This window comes from Brachyistius frenatus, unplaced genomic scaffold (assembly GCF_029030835.1).
Source record: "Brachyistius frenatus isolate BFR_SWC_R1_liver_20210118 unplaced genomic scaffold, ASM2903083v1 Contig_162, whole genome shotgun sequence".
NCBI lineage: Eukaryota > Metazoa > Chordata > Actinopteri > Embiotocidae > Brachyistius > Brachyistius frenatus.
Genome location: NW_027210761.1, coordinates 452,911 through 470,824, shown reverse-complemented (window position 1 = coordinate 470,824; position 17,914 = coordinate 452,911). Strand labels below are relative to the sequence as shown.

At 42.7% G+C, this 17,914-nt stretch overlaps 2 protein-coding genes and 1 long non-coding RNA gene across 3 annotated transcripts; 2 read left to right on the top strand and 1 right to left on the bottom strand.

Annotated features, from left to right (window-relative positions):
• Positions 1–1,690: 1,690 nt before the first annotated feature.
• On the bottom strand, positions 1,691–9,552 carry LOC138631662 (uncharacterized). Its single transcript, XR_011311737.1, has 3 exons — positions 9,094–9,552; positions 4,117–4,163; positions 1,691–2,101 (listed from the first exon to the last, which is right to left on the bottom strand). It is a non-coding gene; the product is annotated as an uncharacterized lncRNA (long non-coding RNA).
• On the top strand, positions 4,683–8,479 carry LOC138631661 (elongation factor 1-alpha). The gene is made up of 8 exons (XM_069716752.1): positions 4,683–4,791; positions 5,723–5,877; positions 6,362–6,541; positions 6,649–6,945; positions 7,048–7,198; positions 7,284–7,540; positions 7,644–7,878; positions 8,004–8,479. Exons 2-8 carry the CDS (start codon positions 5,734–5,736, stop codon positions 8,123–8,125), a joined length of 1,386 nt encoding a protein of 461 aa, XP_069572853.1. The 5' UTR covers positions 4,683–4,791; positions 5,723–5,733; the 3' UTR covers positions 8,126–8,479.
• On the top strand, positions 8,715–16,153 carry eef1a1l2 (eukaryotic translation elongation factor 1 alpha 1, like 2). The gene is made up of 8 exons (XM_069716751.1): positions 8,715–8,824; positions 9,958–10,110; positions 10,933–11,112; positions 11,203–11,499; positions 11,616–11,766; positions 13,052–13,308; positions 14,205–14,439; positions 15,769–16,153. The coding sequence occupies exons 2-8, from the start codon at positions 9,967–9,969 to the stop codon at positions 15,891–15,893; spliced, it is 1,389 nt and encodes a 462-aa protein (XP_069572852.1). The 5' UTR covers positions 8,715–8,824; positions 9,958–9,966; the 3' UTR covers positions 15,894–16,153.
• The last annotated feature ends 1,761 nt before the right edge of the window (positions 16,154–17,914 follow it).

The following is a 17,914-nucleotide window of genomic DNA, read 5'->3' as shown; positions in this document are numbered from 1 at the left end:
ATATATATATTTCACTGTATGCATGTTCACCTTCAACAGAAATGGTTGATTTTACAGTTTCATATGTCTAAATTCAGGATTATGTGAATACTTCAAGTGAGATTGCTGCATGTTCATGTCATTATAAAACAAAACGGGCTGCAAAAGAGAAGTTTTGCTAAACCAGGATTATTGGTCATTTGGGTTTTTACCTGAGACATTGATTATGTCTAATGTCAAATTTGATCAGCGATATTGTTATTATTTTTATTCCTTTTCCTTTACGTCTGCCATAAAAATATTGATCTTCCAACACTGCTAAAACAAAGCTCGTAGTGAAGTGGAAGTGTCTTCTTTAAAATAAAAACTTGGGTGCTTCACTTAAGTATTATAATGTTATACGGAAAACCAGGATAGTGCTACCAGATTTGAAATGTTGTCACCTTTGATACAAATATGATGTTTAACTTGTGCAGAGGTCTTTCGACTGTGTCTGTTAAATAAGACTCATAATAACACTATCAGCAGATGGTAACAGACACTATATTCATTGACAGAAATGATGTCAAGTTTATTTCTTTCGTCTAACATTGATTCAAAATGTTCCAAGTCCAAACATATGGACACAAAAAGAAAAAGGCATTGAAAGCTTTAGCTTATCGAGCTTGAGGGCTGTGATGTGCATGTGATGAACACTTCTCCGCCTTAACACCAAAGGTGTGAAAACAAATGGGCTGGACACCAAACGGGAATACTTTGTTTGCAGATGTGAACGGGAGCGTTTTGCAAGACTGAAGCGGCCATGGGACATGAGTGTTGCTACTTGTGATTTATTTGTATTTAACTGTTTCCCCTTCTCATGGCTCAGACTGCATTTGCATACAGTGTGCTGACATTGTGATTCAAATAGTGCCACCCTTAAACTCTGCCTGTGTGCACATGAATGCCAACGACGTGGGATTTTCTGAACGTTGGCAGTGTTTAATAGTCAAGTCATTTTTCTTTCTGCACCCACTCAGACAGTCGTGTGTCTCGAAGCTGGCAGACGAGGACGACTCTAATGTACCAGAACTCAGTTGACGCTGCTGCCCACTTCACTGCGATTTAAGCTGCAAACTGTCATGCTTTTAAATCAATAAATTACTTGTATATTTTCTGTAAATGAGGTAAGATATCGTGTCTAATTTTATCTATTCACACGACACCAAATTGCCATAAGTATGTGGACACCTTTGGTCTGGAGGCTGCAGCAGACAGTAGTGCCTTAAGATGAGAGCTTCACAACCGTTTTAATTAATGAACTCCACATTTTAAAAGTAAAAACTATCCAGTGAACTAATCAATAAACTACAATTAAACAATGATTGGTATCTGATCTGTTGAATCTGATCCAATCATGGTTAACCATGTTGCTATAGTCACAGGGGCCCCTTTTCTGCACTGAGTGCCTCTACTTTTAACACTTAAATGATATTTTCCTGATTAGATTTAAATGCTTTACTGATGTAACATTTCAAATGCAGAACTTTACTTGTAATACAGTATTTTTATAGTGTGGTATTTGTAGTTTGCTTAAGTAAAGTGCTTGAATACTTCCTAATCACAAACAGTATGCACCAGTTACTGGGTGGTTTATACAAAAAACATTATAACATATGTAAATAATCATTTAAAATGAGGCTTCAAATACAAAAAACAGACAATAACATTTAAAAAAATATAATATTTAATGTATAAAGTCAACCTAAAAAAAACATACAAACAGAGTGAAACTGATGTTTTTGGTACTCAAGCCCTTTGAATTTAACATTAAAACACAACAATGAGACAAAATGTATGTAATGTTCAGGTGTCCACATACTTTTGGTCATGGTGTCGATCTGTCTGTCCGTCTGTCCATCTATCGATCTGTACTAACAAATGTGTTTTTCTCCATCAGTGGTTGAATGTTCAGCTCTCCCGTTGCTATGACCACCACTCACACCCGATGACTCATCACTGACGTGCTGCCAGCGACTGACGGCCGGTCGGCCTGTTGAATCACATTCTCCCTTTCACCAACACACACACACACTGAAAGAGTCATACTTCCCCCTCTCTGCTGAACTGTTGTAGTTGGTGCCTGAAATAAGAGCACAGCTGTTGTACTTCGCTCTGTTCAGTCATCATACACGTAAAGGTACAGGGTAAAAGCAATAATAATGACAGTAAAAATATTCTAATAAAAAAAAAAATGTAAAAATGCACAGCATATTAAAAATATAATAGAATAATATCATATTAATGATGAAGGACAGAGCAGTCATTAGTCAACAGCAGTCTATTATCTCAAATCCGGGGGCAAAGGTTGGCGAGATCTTGATATGCCAAGTTTCATGTTGACCATGAAAGTATTCCCCGTCGCTGGGTCTTGTGTTTGCCAGCCGGAGACGGAGCTGAAGCCGTCAAGTCAAGTGCTCGTGTGTCTGTGTCACCCTGAACACTGAGTCCACCCGTGAGTCCCTGCCAAGTTCCTTTGCTCCACCTTTCGTCGGCAGGAAAACTCCCTTTGGCTCCTCTTTACTAAATCGCTGTCGTACAGATATTAAACAAACCTGCGTTCTCTCAGTGGTTTTATCTGGTTTTATTGCTACTGTGATTCTCTATGTGAATTTTTAATGACAGCATATATATATTTTTATGTTAGAAAAACAACGCACTAATCTTAAATGTACTTTTTCTTTAATGCAACTAACTAGAAATAACTTTCAGATTAGGAGGCTGTACATGTCAGGAGTCACTTTGTTTTAGCTGTTCAGTAACCTAGGCAACCGAGTTTGATAGCCGTGGAGAAAAATGTGAGTATTTGTATTTGTTACTGTTGTCTTTTATTCTATTGCATTAAATAAACTTATATTGTAGTTCAATACAGATTTTCTGATAAGTGAGCGCTAACAGAGCAACAGAAGCACATTTAGTGCTCATTTAAGGCTCAAAAAAGCAGCCTGCTTCATCTGTTGTTGACAGAAAGTTAATTGCTAATGTTTTCTTTTCAACTGTCACCAGATGTGTTTCAGATATTAACTGTTATAACATTCTTATCTGCAGTTGATTTCTGAGAAATTATGTCAAAGTTTTGACACAAACTTCAGCTTTTTCTTGTGGAACCAAATACCTTTGTTTGAGGGCCCCATTTGGCCCTCGGGCCACTATTTTCCCACCACTGTTTTTTTTTTTTTTTTTTCTATTTGTGTCACTCCGATGAACCAAACATAAAGACGCCATGTGAGACACTCCCAGATGATACTGGAGAATGTGATTCACTGTAATGGAGCTGCGACCGGGACAGGTGTGAACCAATTACCTGTCGGCTTCAGACCACGTCTCGAAGTCTCTACTACTGAATAGAAGTGACTCAACCTCGTGAAGACATTTAAAAAAAAACTGTTAGCTGAATAACTTTTGGCGTGGCTCCTCAGGTACTCTATATCTTTAATACCTGCCTTGTTTGACGGGTTATGAAACACGGAGGAACCTGTTTGTCTTCTTACAAGATCCTAGTTTGTAGTAACCCGCCGCCGCCGCCGCCTCCGCCGCCTCCGCACTGAGTGAAGGCAGCAGCTGCCAAAGTCTAAGTGGCTGTCACCTGAACTGCAGAGAGAGCCGAGCAAGTAGTCAGTGTGTAGATGTGTGAGAGGACCAGGGGGATGCCAGCTGCGTCTATACTGGGCAACGTGCCACGCCGATGGAGGAAGAGGCAGAATCTGACCTCTTGACCCCCCACCCGAGCAGCATCCTGATAACAAACAGGCCTATTTGTTTTTAGCCTTATATGCAGCAGATTTGGGTTGAAAATATGTCCATAGTGCGTGTAAATATTCCTAATTAATGACACACTTAAGCTACTTTATAGATGTGTTTCCAAGGAGAGGCAGAAATATCAAACAAGCCATCTTTTCGGTGGTTTCTAAAATGTATTTCCCACCATGTTTTCTGGCTTCTAAAACCACCTTCACCCCGAAAGCATGGCTTGTTAATTCAGTCAAAACACATCTGCGTCTGCGGTGGAGGCCACAGGAGAGGGGGCTTGGAGGTGAGGTATTGATTTTAAAACTTTTATTTCAATAAAAAAAAAAATATAGTCAAAATCCCAGTTACCTGTGTGCAGACGATCACCCGTGCGTGACGTTTAAGCTGCGATGCTCCTGCAAAACATCAAAATGAGTTCATTATAAATAGATAAAACTCCCTCTTTTATGACATGAAGATATAATATTTTGTCGCATTGTGTAAGTTTTCTGTTTAAAATTCACATCACTGACACACAAATGGCACTTAAATAGCAAGAATTGGGTTTAATTATCTCAGTCATATTTTGACTTGTATTTTCCTGCCTGATAAAAAAAAAAAAAAAAAAAAAACATTTAAAGATTGTATAATTCAAGATTGCAAGTCAAAACGGAGTTCCTATCATGAATACAAGTTGAGGAAGTCTTGGGAGTTGTTTGTTGTTGTTGTTGTTGTTGTCGTCTGTAAAACTGTAAACATTTCCCGTCACGATTGCGGCGTCTCTGCGGGTTTATTTGCATTTGTTTTCAGCTCTGAGCTGAATTTCACATTCAGACATCATGCATGTTCGAGGCGCTTCATCCGGCGGCGTGCTGACGTTTTTTGCAGGAATGTGTGTGATTTGCGGGGTTTGCATCGGGGAGGGCGACGGACAGCCAGGCCGCCGCCCATCTGGTATAAAACCTCCCAGTCCAGGCCCCGTCTTCCTCTTTCTGTTACCTGGCGAGGGGCAGCAGCTTTGGCCGTGAAAACCCAGAAACACCGGTAAGTTAAAGCTTTGATTCATCAGCCTCGCCGACAGCCTCCCTCGCGTGTTCCAGCTGGTTTATTTGCGGTTTAATACGTTTTAGTTGTCGTGGTTATGTCGTTGTTTCCTTCGTTTTCTTTTGTTTCTTTTCTTTAAAGCCAGAACTTTTGCTTTTTCGGTTATGTAACTTGACAGTAACCTGTGGATTTACAAAAAAAAAAGAAAAAAGGAATTACTCTCGATTTAACGGGTAGTTGTGACTTACGCTTTGCCGACTTGATTTGATGTGTACCGTTTGTGTGTAGCTGAGTTTTAGCGACGTTATATTTAACTTTTTTTTTTTTTTTTTTATAACAAAAGAGGGAGGAGAAAATGTGGGGGAAAAAGGAACAAAGAAGTGGTTTTGCGAAAGCGGAGATACGAGGATGCTTGAATGGCATTTCTTTTCTTTACTCCCGTGAAACAACAGCACGCATTTCCAGCGACAGGTGTTGGCGAGTCTGGACGAAATAGCTCCTGAATATTTGGTGATCTTTGTAACTTTATCCGACGTGGCCCACGGAGTAACACGTGTCCCCGCTGGCCCGTGGCCGAGTGAGGCCTAGCAGCCGCCGCCTGGCGAGCGGCTCAAACACCGCCGAGAGGGGATTAAAAAAAAAAAAAAGGGGGGTTTAATAAAGAGTCCTGATTGGAGTTAGTTTTTTAAAAATGTGTGCTTCGGTTGTCTTTATTTTTAGTCCTTTTTTTCTTTTTTAATTGACTCGTGGTCGTATTGGTGTTGCAATTAAGCCGGGCCCAACATGTCACGGTTCAGTTTTAAAAAAAAAGAAAAAGGGACAAAAGAGAAGCCGCCTTTCTTATTAAAACCGGATTTAAAATAATAATAAAGTGCTTTAGCGATATAAACTAACGAATGGCGGTTTTTTTTGTTTTTTTCCTCCCCCTCAGAAACTACAACAATGGGAAAGGAAAAGATCCACATCAACATCGTGGTCATTGGCCATGTCGACTCCGGCAAGTCCACCTCTACCGGCCACTTGATCTACAAGTGCGGGGGAATCGACAAGAGAACCATCGAGAAGTTCGAGAAGGAAGCCGCCGAGGTGAGCGGGTTATTTATTTTATATATACACGGCTCTTTTTTTTTTTTTTTGTCCTTATCTGTACAGCCGTTACAGTTGAGTCCAAGATGGCGGCGCCAGCGTGCCTTCTCTTGAGCTCAGCTGCCCGGCACGAGGGTGGAGGCAGCCGTGCGCGCGCACGCTGGGCGGGGCTAGACGCGGGCACCGCTGATAGTGACTGTGCACTTCAGTCGAGGCAGGCTGCTGTACAAAGAAGATATAGCTATATATATATACACATATATACATGCAATATCACAATTTAATCACTTTTAATAGCTAAAGCGATTTGTTAAATGGTGTATAATGGTTTTTAACTGAGCACTTAAGTTCTCGTTCAGACCCAAACATTGGTCAAGCAAAGCTTATATTGATGAATAATTTTTTTGTATTTTATTTTTTTATTTTTTGGGGGGGGGTGTGAGTAGCAAAACAATGACATTTGAACTTATTTGTTCCTCAATAGATGGGCAAGGGCTCCTTCAAGTACGCCTGGGTGCTGGACAAACTGAAGGCTGAGCGTGAGCGTGGTATCACCATCGATATCGCTCTGTGGAAGTTTGAGACCAGCAGGTACTACGTGACCATCATCGATGCGCCCGGACACAGGGACTTCATCAAGAACATGATCACCGGTACCTCGCAGGTAATATCAACGTATTAATTCCACAAGAAAGCTGTGACGGCCCTTCTGCCGTTTTGTATACGCCGGCGTACCCGAAATGTAAACGAGACGCGTGATCTCCGTTTCAGGCCGACTGCGCCGTGCTGATCGTCGCTGCCGGTGTCGGCGAGTTCGAGGCCGGCATCTCCAAGAACGGCCAGACCCGCGAGCACGCCCTGCTGGCCTTCACCCTCGGTGTGAAGCAGCTCATCGTCGGCGTCAACAAGATGGACTCCACCGAGCCCCCTTACAGCCAGAAGCGTTTCGAGGAAATCTCCAAGGAAGTGGCCACCTACATCAAGAAGATCGGCTACAACCCCGCCACCGTCCCCTTCGTCCCCATCTCCGGATGGCATGGAGACAACATGCTGGAGCACAGCGAGAAGGTGAGTCGGGAGACGCTTGTGTAAGCTGCAGCAGATCGAACTCATCATCATTTTGATGATCACGACCACTAACTTGTTTCCCCGTCTTCCTCCTACCTCAAGATGGGCTGGTTCAAGGGATGGAAGATCGAGCGCAAGGAGGGCAACGCCAACGGCACCACACTGCTGGAGGCTCTGGATGCCATCAATCCCCCCGCACGCCCCACAGACAAGGCCCTGCGTCTGCCCCTGCAGGACGTCTACAAAATCGGCGGTAAGAACCGAGCGACAATTTACTGTCGGCATAATAAATTGGGATACATTGGATGCGATTTGCTAAAATGGAATATTTCTCCCAGGTATCGGAACCGTACCCGTCGGCCGTGTTGAGACCGGCGTCCTGAAGCCCGGTATGCTCGTCACCTTCGCTCCCCCCGCCCTGACCACTGAGGTCAAGTCCGTGGAGATGCACCACGAGTCTCTGCCCGAGGCCGTCCCCGGCGACAACGTCGGCTTCAACATCAAGAACGTGTCCGTCAAGGAAATCCGTCGTGGATACGTGGCCGGCGACAGCAAGAACGACCCACCCAAGGGCGCCGGTAGCTTCAACGCCCAGGTTAGTGATGTCAACGTTGGAAGACGACAACCACCGGTGCCTCTAGTAGTGTTTTTGTTGTTGTTGTTGTTGTTAGATGTCTCAATTCTGAACGTGTCTGCAGGTCATCATCCTGAACCACCCCGGCCAGATCGGTCAGGGCTACGCCCCCGTGCTGGATTGCCACACCGCTCACATCGCCTGCAAGTTCAGCGAGCTCATCGAGAAGATCGACCGTCGTTCCGGCAAGAAGCTGGAGGATTGCCCCAAGTTCGTCAAGTCTGGAGACGCCGCCATTGTCAAGCTGATTCCACAGAAGCCCATGGTTGTGGAGGCCTTCTCCAGCTACCCCCCCCTCGGTAGGTTTGGTACCCAGAATCCCCAACGTGTACTTCAGAAATGCAGCAAATATATATATTTTTGTATGCATAGTAACTCGACATCCGCTAACCTCCCTTTTTATTTATTTTTTTTATTATCCCAGGTCGTTTCGCCGTGCGTGACATGAGGCAGACGGTGGCCGTCGGCGTCATCAAGAGCGTCGAGACCAAGGAAGTTAGCGGAAAGACAACCAAGTCTGCAGACAAGGTCGCGAAGAAGAAATGAATGGTCGTGCAGGACATCCAGCAACGAAATGTGTGCTGGCAGCAGCTGGCTACCCCTCCCCCAACATCTTCCTCCCACCCTGGGTCATCCTCTCCGAGGCACAGCTCTGTACTCAAGGACTGGCTTATGCTGATTAAAACCCATCGCAAAAGTTTTCGCAGGAAAAAAAAAAAAGCAAAGAACTCTGGCATTGTCACTTACCTGAATCGCATGACGGTGCCTCTTCTCAGTTAAGTTTAAGTTGGAAATGGTTTAGAAGTGTGTTTCGATGTTAAAAAGAAGAAAAATGCCACATTTAATTGGAAAGAAAAAGCTGCTGGTAACTAATAAAATAAATGTCTTTGAAAAAATTGACACGGGCTTGTCCTCATCCTTTAGTGTTTGCAAGTTGGGTGTAGCTTTTTTTTTTTTGTGTGACAGGCGAGCCTCTGTCTGGTGTTGCAGCTGTTTTTTTTTTGTTTTTTTTTTACCATGCTATGTGTGTCCGGTGAGGCGCTTGTCATCCAATCGCCTCGATAGGAGTTATGCTGCACCAGCCAATAGCACCCCCTTATTTTATCCTGACACCAACAAGGAGCCCGCACAGCCCTCCCTCTCCTGCAGCTCCGTATAAAAACTCGGGACGGATCACATTCTGTCCTTTTTTTTCTTCCCTCCGCTCAAAATCAGGGGACGTCTTTTGGTAGTTGCTGGGCACAGGTTGGTGAAATGTCATCTTTTAAAATGTCTTTTTTTTTTTTTTTATTAGGGGGGGAAATGCATGCACTGTCTATCTGAGCCTCTGAGGAGGTTATTCATTGCAGGGAAGGAAGAATCTGCCGTTAGTGGCCTCCGCCGGAAAAACACCATGAATTTGACTTGATCAGGTGTTTGCTTGGCTGTTAAAATTTCATTAAAAAAAAAAAAAATTTTACATTTAAAATGTATTAAAATATATATATATATATATATCATGCTGGCTCACCTACCTTTCTCTTGGGCTCGCTTGTTCCGGGTCCACACGGCTTTGTTTCACTAATAATGAATACTCCTGAATGTTTAAGACTCTAAACGGGGACAGATGCTGTGAACCTAAAATATAAAACGAGTTGCCAGATTGTTTCTGCCAGTCATGGTAGTCCTTTTCTGGAGTCGTGAACGCGCAGTTTCCTCCCCAATGCTGGCAGCGCGCTTTTTGCATTAGCTTTTGACAACATGGCGGCTCTGCGCTCCCGGCGCAACATGGAGGCGAGTAGCCGGTCTCCGTCCAGCACATGGCGCGTGACTCACCAGCGTCGCCTTCCGGTGGCGTGAACGAGCATCGAGAATGAGTTTTAACACAACGCAGCATTTTTTTTTAATTTGATTTTTTTTAATTATTGTATAACATCTATGTCCTTCTGAAGTCCATAAATGTTGAGATATATGTGAATATATATATATATATTTTTTTTACAAATTGCTCCACAGCTTCACGCGACAAAATGGGTTGTTAGGGAACGACAAGCCCGCTAACTGACAAGGTGAAGGTGCACCGTATTGCAGGTTTTATTTTTCAGATTTAATTAGCGGCCTAACGGGCTTTGCCAAGTGGTCGCGACTCGGCCGAGAGACGAATTGGAGCCAGACGCAGACACGTTTGGTTTAAAGTCAAACATAATTACTCGACACGGCGGTTATAATTTGATTATACTTAACAGTCGTTTACGTCATCCAAGAGCCATAATGGCCTCCACTGGCTCAACTCCCCCCCCCCCCTCCCGCGCGCTTTTAGCGACGACTGATTTAAAACTGAAATATGTATTTATAAGTTCACTGATAATCTCTTCCCCTCCCGCGTTGTTTATAAACAGTAAATCGAAATGGGAAAGGAGAAAATCCACATCAACATCGTGGTCATTGGCCATGTCGACTCCGGCAAGTCCACCACCACCGGCCACCTGATCTACAAGTGCGGGGGAATCGACAAGAGAACCATCGAGAAGTTCGAGAAGGAGGCCGCCGAGGTGGGTGTCGGGGGCCGCCCGTGTTTTATGTCCAGGGAAAAAAAACGATGACAGAAGACATGGATGGAGGTCGTGTGTCATTTGAGGAGTGGGGAACGGGTGTGGTGGAGGTAGTGACAAGCCCGCTGACATTACTGGGTGAAAACCGCCACCTACTGTTAAAAAACAAGTATTGTCGTTTTATTTTTTTTATTTTTTTTTACTCTTGCACAAAATATTACTATTGAAGTCTCAAGTTTCTAACATACAAAATGGTTTAAAATTGAATGTCAGAAGTACGAAAGTGGTCTTAAAATACATAAGAAACTACTATGTCACCTACTATTGTTTAAGTATTAATGTTCATCCTGATGAAATGTCACAGGCACACATATTTTGTTTATTTGCTGGATAGATAAAATAAATCAAATAAAGTGACTCAGAACCAATTAAATTTTTTTTTAAAAAAACATTCATAAAAAAGGAATATAAATACCTTATAAGACTCAAAGTGTCTTAAGTGAGTCTACTTACTCTTAAATGTGATATTTCATCATCTAAATCTGGAATCTTGTCCAACTTTTCATGACTATTATAAAGTAAGAATAGATGTTTATTTATATTTGTTGAATTAAACTTATGTTGTTATTTCTTGTTATGAATCAAACAGTAATATTAAAATAGAATATACCCCAAACTCAGCTGAATCCAAGTGGAACTGAATTGCTGTTTTTTTTTTTTTTTCCCACTTTAAAGAGGCATAATTTAATTTAAACCATGTCTTTCTCACTGACTGTATTTTGTGCTTTATTTGTGTTGTTTAAATCACGTCCGGCTCAATAGATGGGCAAGGGCTCCTTCAAGTACGCCTGGGTGCTGGACAAACTGAAGGCTGAGCGTGAGCGTGGTATCACCATCGATATCGCTCTGTGGAAGTTTGAGACCAGCAGGTACTACGTGACCATCATCGATGCGCCCGGACACAGGGACTTCATCAAGAACATGATCACCGGTACCTCGCAGGTAATCATCACGTATTAATTCTGCTGTTTTCCGATCTCCTCACTTTATGCTACGAGTGCGTAGAAAACATGTAAATTCTCTCCGTTCCAGGCCGACTGCGCCGTGCTGATCGTCGCTGCCGGCGTCGGCGAGTTCGAGGCCGGCATCTCCAAGAACGGCCAGACCCGCGAGCACGCCCTGCTGGCCTACACCCTCGGTGTGAAGCAGCTCATCGTCGGCGTCAACAAGATGGACTCCACCGAGCCCCCTTACAGCCAGAAGCGTTTCGAGGAAATCACCAAGGAAGTGAGCACCTACATCAAGAAGATCGGCTACAACCCCGCCACCGTCGCCTTCGTCCCCATCTCCGGATGGCATGGAGACAACATGCTGGAGGCCAGCGAGAAGGTGAGTCGGGAGACGCTCGTGTAAGCTGCAGCAGATCGAACTCATCATCATCATTTTGATGATCACAAACAATCCTTTCTTTCACTAACCCGTCTACTGTCTGTCTTCTACTTCAGATGGGCTGGTTCAAGGGATGGAAGATCGAGCGTAAGGAGGGTGGAGCCACAGGCGTCACCCTGCTGGAGGCTCTGGACTCCATCCTGCCGCCCTCCCGCCCCACCGACAAGGCCCTGCGTCTGCCCCTGCAGGACGTCTACAAAATTGGCGGTAAGCAGAGTCTTCCTCTTTCTACTTTCTTCACGTCTGACAAACACGAAATGGAAAAATGAGCCACGTACTTTTACAAATATTTCATACAGACAGTCTTACTCGTTTGGGTGTAATATGGATTAATTGAATAATGTGAGGTCAAAGGCTGCAGCAGCAGCACAGAGCAGAGAGGATGCATCATTTTCTCCTGTAAAGACAAAAGTAAAACTATTTTCATTAACCAATGATTGGATTTTAAGTCTTGAATGAGAATATTCTCATGTCGAACGAGCTAATGAAAATTAATTTTGAGTCACAATGATAATCCAACTACCGTAGCTCTACTTTATTTCCAGTGTTTATTCATGTTTTATGAATAAATTGACAAGAGCCCGAGTTAGTGGCCACATTAAACTAAACATCAGAATCAGAACCAGCTTTATTGGCTGGGTTTGTTTACACATACAAGGAATTTGACTCCGGTTTTAACTTCTTTCTCAACGTGCAAAAACAAAAACAGACATAAATAGACTTGTATAACATAAATAGACATATATACAGCTGGGAAACATTTATACATATATACACGGTCTGAAGGATATTCACAACATATCAAAATCAAACCACACAAGTGGAGCTGCTCACCCGAGAGTTTGTGTTTCATGTTTCATACTATAAATGAGCCTGTGACAGTAAATACTGAGAATAAACACGGCGACCGTCATATTTTACACACAAATGATCAAACTTCCAGAGGTGTCTGGTGTCCGGTTTCTGTTGTGAACAGAAATACAACCCGGTGCCATTTTTCTAAGATTGTGTTGCACATTCACTGAAGAAGTCTCCATCTACTGCTGTGACCCAAGTAGATGCAGCATTTGTTGTGCTTATTTTCTGTTGCATCAACCTGGGTGGATTTGCTGTTGAGAAGTTTTTAGAACAGTGTTTACTGAAGACCTTTTTTTTTTTTTTTTTTATTCTGTAATTTACAGTTTTGATTAAGCGCAAGTAAAAAAGTCATTTTTTTGCTGTTTTTCACATCTGACTCTGGCTTGCTGAAAGGGGACACGACACTTCCTGTATTTCAAAGTTCTCTCAACTGTGTCTTCTCATAAGATCCCGTTGTAGATGATTTTGGCCTCACAGCTGTTAATGACTCAATTTGGGAGTTTTTCTGGCAGAATTTTTCTTTTTCTTTTTAAAGCTGCAGGTTTTAAAGTGTTTGTTTGAAAGAATTGCATTCTTGTGTCCGGAACAGCAGTAAACCGAAGATCGTACTCACTACCAACATTTTGCCTCTCAGGTATCGGAACCGTACCCGTCGGCCGTGTCGAGACCGGCGTCCTGAAGCCCGGTATGGTCGTCACCTTCGCTCCCCCCAACCTGACCACTGAGGTCAAGTCCGTGGAGATGCACCACGAGTCTCTGCCCGAAGCTCTGCCCGGCGACAACGTCGGCTTCAACATCAAGAACGTGTCCGTCAAGGAAATCCGTCGTGGAAACGTGGCCGGCGACAGCAAGAACGACCCACCCATGGCCGCTGACAACTTCACCGCCCAGGTGAGCGTCAGAGACGAGTGGAGAGCACAGATAGTTTTATATTTAGATACTAAACATGCACTCATTTCCACTCCATAAAGTAGATACAGATAAATTCACAACAAACTGTTATATTCTTTCATAATTTCTCAAAGAATAATTCTGTATACTATCAGCCAGTAAGTAAACTAATTCAAACGACAGGAAATAGGAAATACAAATTCCACCCGAGGAACAGTTCTCGCCACAATTTTAATTGTTGGTATTCAACTTTTCTATCAAATGAAACTATCTCCAGTTAAAAAAAAGAACTCAAGCAAACTCCCCTGAAGAAGACTCTGAGATGCAGTTGAAAGCTCTGGAAAAAGCTCATATGTGGACTTTGAGTTTGGATTTTTTTTTTTGGTCAAAAATGAGTTCTGACCAACCAAAAAGTACAACACCTTCACCAACATATCGTTCCCTGTCATAGGTAGAAGGAAAGTAGGAAACATCCCACCAGAAATTAGACAATAAGGCTACAGGAACATGGTTGTAGTTACACCTCAGAGAGCCGACACAAAAAAACGAATGTTTTGAAAGAAGTGTTTGACAACATTTAAAGTCAGAATATCTCTGTCTCAGTCTCTCAAATCTCTCGTGAGTCCCTCAAACGTGAGAACGTACTTTGTTAAATTAAATAACTGTAACTTCAGGCCAAGAAGTAAGTGCTTCTTGCCAGAAATATCAACACAGGATACCTGAACGTCACAGTTTGTTTCAAGGTGGTTTTTTTTTTTTTTTTGCCTTCATATGACAGTAAAAACGCGGCGAGAGCGGCGTGACTTGCATCAAAGATCAATCAGGCACGAAGCAGCGACTGCATGCGAATATGTAAAAAAAAAAAAATCCCCCCGCCCCCACTCCTCTCCATGCAGGTCATCATCCTGAACCACCCCGGCCAGATCTCCCAGGGTTACGCGCCCGTGCTCGACTGCCACACCGCTCACATCGCCTGCAAGTTCAGCGAGCTCAAGGAGAAGATCGACCGTCGTTCCGGCAAGAAGCTGGAGGACAACCCCAAGGCCCTGAAGTCCGGAGACGCCGCCATCATCACCATGGTGCCTGGAAAACCCATGTGTGTCGAGAGCTTCTCCCAGTATCCCCCTCTGGGTGAGTACAAAGGGAAAAAAAAAAACGCCGCTTGTTTTGTGTCGGTGAATGAATTTAAACCTACAGTACGAAATGTTTCACCTTCATTCTTCAGGCAGACACATGACTCACATGGATTTAATTATAATGCGGCTGCTTGCTCAGATGTTCATCATCGTAACGTTTTTGTTTTTGACCTGTTGAACCAACGAATTATATTATTGCAGCTTTTTAATCTCATGTCATGTAGCGAGCGTGATTTATCTTTTGAATGTTTTATCGACAAAGATCTGCAGGCGCAGCAAATTTCTCTTAATTTGCTAATGTTTATTTAATTTATAATACAAATAAATAATAATAATAAACTTTATTTATATAGCACCTTTCATACAAGAAATGCAGCTCAAGGTGCTTCACAGAAAGAAATTTACATGCAGTGTTTCACATAAAATACTTTAAATAAAACATTTAAAATAAAGCAAATAAATTAGATGAAACAGATAAAAAGTGTAAGAAACACACAAATAAGGAAGAAAAACATGATTTTTTTCCCCCCCCCCAGAATTTAATCAACTCATGAATTTTAAAATACAGTTCATGCTAAAAAATTAACATTAAAAAATGATGACAATCAAACTAATTAATTTTGTTTTATTTCAGCGTATTTTTTTTTTTTTTTTAAGGTATTTGATGTAATCACTCTTCACCAGTTTGTCTGTTAATGTAAAGATGGATATTTGGGGATATTAACACTTATTTTATTCACAGTGTTTTTTTCGATGTGTTGTGTTTGTTTCAGCTCTGTGATAAATGAACTTTATTTTTATTTTTTTTACTCCTGCTTCTATGTATTTCAATCCGGAGAGACTCAGTCTGAGTGAATGAATTCAAGATTTTATTGCCATGTGTAATGTGAGGGATGTGAGAGTCTTTAACGTTAGACCCGGCTGTGATGTCATCATATTTAAAGGGGGGTGAGGCGGTGTGTCGTACAGGAAACTTAACAACCAATAACTTTACGCGTTAGATAGTTCGTAAGAACTCAACAATTCCCACATGAGCGACAGCTGGAAGGAAAAAAAACTCCCTTTTAACAGGAAGAGACCTCAGAGATACCCAGACTTAGAGGCGGCCGTCTTTCTTAACTGCCTGGGTTGAGGAACGAACAGCATTTGGTAGGTTGGTGGTGCCGATAATCACAACCTCGGATGTGGAGAGGAGAAAAAGTGATTCTGATGAGCTCGACCTGGGACCTGGATACGAAGACTGCAGGTGGATGAAGAGCTTTTTGTCGAAAGCCTCGCTCTGAACCCTCCCGTGTCTCTTTTCTCGCCCGTCTCCTCCTCTCAGGTCGCTTCGCCGTGCGCGACATGAGGCAGACCGTCGCCGTCGGCGTCATCAAGTCCGTGGACAAGAAGCTCGCCAGCGGCGGAAAGGTCACCAAGTCCGCACAGAAGGCCGACAAGAAGAAATGAATCCTCATGCAGGACGTCCAACCAAAAGTCCCGTCTCAGCAGCAGCAGCAGCGCGCCGCCCCGTCCCCTCCCCCGCCTCCCCGCCCCCCAGCGCCGTCTTCTCTGAGGCACAGCTCTCTACTCAAGGACTGGCTAATGCTGATCAATACTCATCGGAAGAGTTTCCGCAGGAAAGGAAGGTTTGTGCCTTCAAGGGGAAACTGAGATCACAATTAAGTTGAAATCAAATAAAATAAAAATCTTAAACATTGCCAAATCAAGACGTTTCTTTTGTGTTTATTAAAGTGTGGCCGCAGTGTGGCAGCAGCTGATCGATGAAGTTCAAATATGATAATTATTTATTCGATTAGTCCGTCGTCGTTTCACGTAAACCTGGAAATAAATCAGCATTTAAAAACAAAGTTTGCACCATTTCTATTTCATCAATCAAACCGAAACAGACCAAAGGTATTGATCACGTTCACTCCTTTATATAAAAGGTCAGATTTCTTCAGATAAAACGCAGCTGTATTTCATCTCCAACTAAACCAACCTGCAGCTGTTTGTTTACCTGTTGGAAGCACACCTGAGTGTCAAGTTACCAGCGGAGCGACGCCCACAAAACATCATCAGAGATCAGTGGAAGTGCTTCACATCAACAGTGATTAAATTCAGATATGAGGTGTGTCCCGTTACACTGGTGAAACCAATTGGCTCTTTAAGTGTGTTTGTTTGGTCCATGTAGTTTCACGTGGGTGTTTGTAAAGTGACACGGGAGGAGGAGGAAGAGGAGGAAGAGGAGGAGGACGAGGCTTCATGCTCATCTAATTTTTCATGGGAATTGAAAGTGAAAGTAAAGACAGTGGGAAGAGCATCAGGGAAGGACTGCATTGCAACACAACAGCCACAGCCTCCGTTTACATGAGTTGTTTTTCAGGTGAGTTCAAACGCGTTGATGTTGTTTTTATTGAAAAGTTTCTATCGACGCCGGAAACAATTAGAAACATTTAAGACGGTTTCTGGTGGTTTCATTCTCGCTCAGTCGTGATTTATTTTGATCACAGTGGATTCCTCTGTTTGGGTTCTTTCTCTGTTGTCCTGCTTTTATAGACTCGAATGGTTTCTACTGGTTTGTCTGTTGTAGTAGAAAACAGACATGAATAGATGGGTGATTGGTTCGTATTTCTCTTGACCGTTACATGGGACAAAAATAGTCACTTAGTGTGCTTTGTTCATAAATTAAACATAAAATTTGGCTGATTGATCGAAGTTAAACTGATGTCACAAAAAAAAGAAGAAGAAAAAGCTAGGCCTACTCAATGTTTTTTTTATGATATTGTGACTACTGTCTTATTCAGATTGAATAAATGTCATATATTTTCCTCACAAAGGTTATGTACCAATGTGTATATAATTTTAATTTATTCAGATACAAGATTAGTTGGTTTTTATGCCTCTGTGCAGGCTGCAGCAACAGCTGGAGGCACAGCTGTTTTCAGGGTTGTTTCTCAGTCCGTCCCGTTCTCGTGAATGCGATACCTCAAGAACACCTCGAGGAAATTTCATCAAACTTGGCAAAAACATTCAATTGGTACCAACAATGAACTGATACGATTTTGGGGGGCAAAGGTCAAACGTTAAGGTCACTGTGACCCCAATGGGACCCACTTTTATGAACATGACATCTCAGCAAAGCCAGGGGGAAACTTCTTCACATTTGGCACAACCGTTCACTTGGCCTCAAGGATGAACTGGTCAGAGTTTAGTGGTCAAAGGTCAAAGTTGAAGGTCACAGCGACCTCGTGTCGCTCTCATGCGTCTGTCCTGTTCTCGTAATCCTCTGCCTTTCTTATGTTGAGTGCCTTGAAAATATCATATGTGCTGAATTGTATTGTTTATTGAATGTTTACATAGAAATTTTAATATAAAGAGGTATGTTTTATGGAGCGAGTTAGGATGTGTCATTGTGATGACTCGGTAAAATGTTAATTATTAAGCAATGACTTGTTTGTTGAAAAGGAAGGTGATTTAACAAAGATATG

Coding starts and splice junctions, on each gene's coding strand:
- LOC138631661 (XM_069716752.1), top strand. CDS start 5,734: ATGGGAAAGGAAAAGATCCACATCAACATCGTGGTCATTGGCCATGTC. Junction 6,946..7,047: donor TGCTGGAGCACAGCGAGAAG/GTGAGTCGGGAG, acceptor TCCTACCTCAAG/ATGGGCTGGTTCAAGGGATG. Junction 7,541..7,643: donor CCGGTAGCTTCAACGCCCAG/GTTAGTGATGTC, acceptor ACGTGTCTGCAG/GTCATCATCCTGAACCACCC.
- eef1a1l2 (XM_069716751.1), top strand. CDS start 9,967: ATGGGAAAGGAGAAAATCCACATCAACATCGTGGTCATTGGCCATGTC. Junction 11,113..11,202: donor TGATCACCGGTACCTCGCAG/GTAATCATCACG, acceptor TCTCCGTTCCAG/GCCGACTGCGCCGTGCTGAT. Junction 11,500..11,615: donor TGCTGGAGGCCAGCGAGAAG/GTGAGTCGGGAG, acceptor CTTCTACTTCAG/ATGGGCTGGTTCAAGGGATG.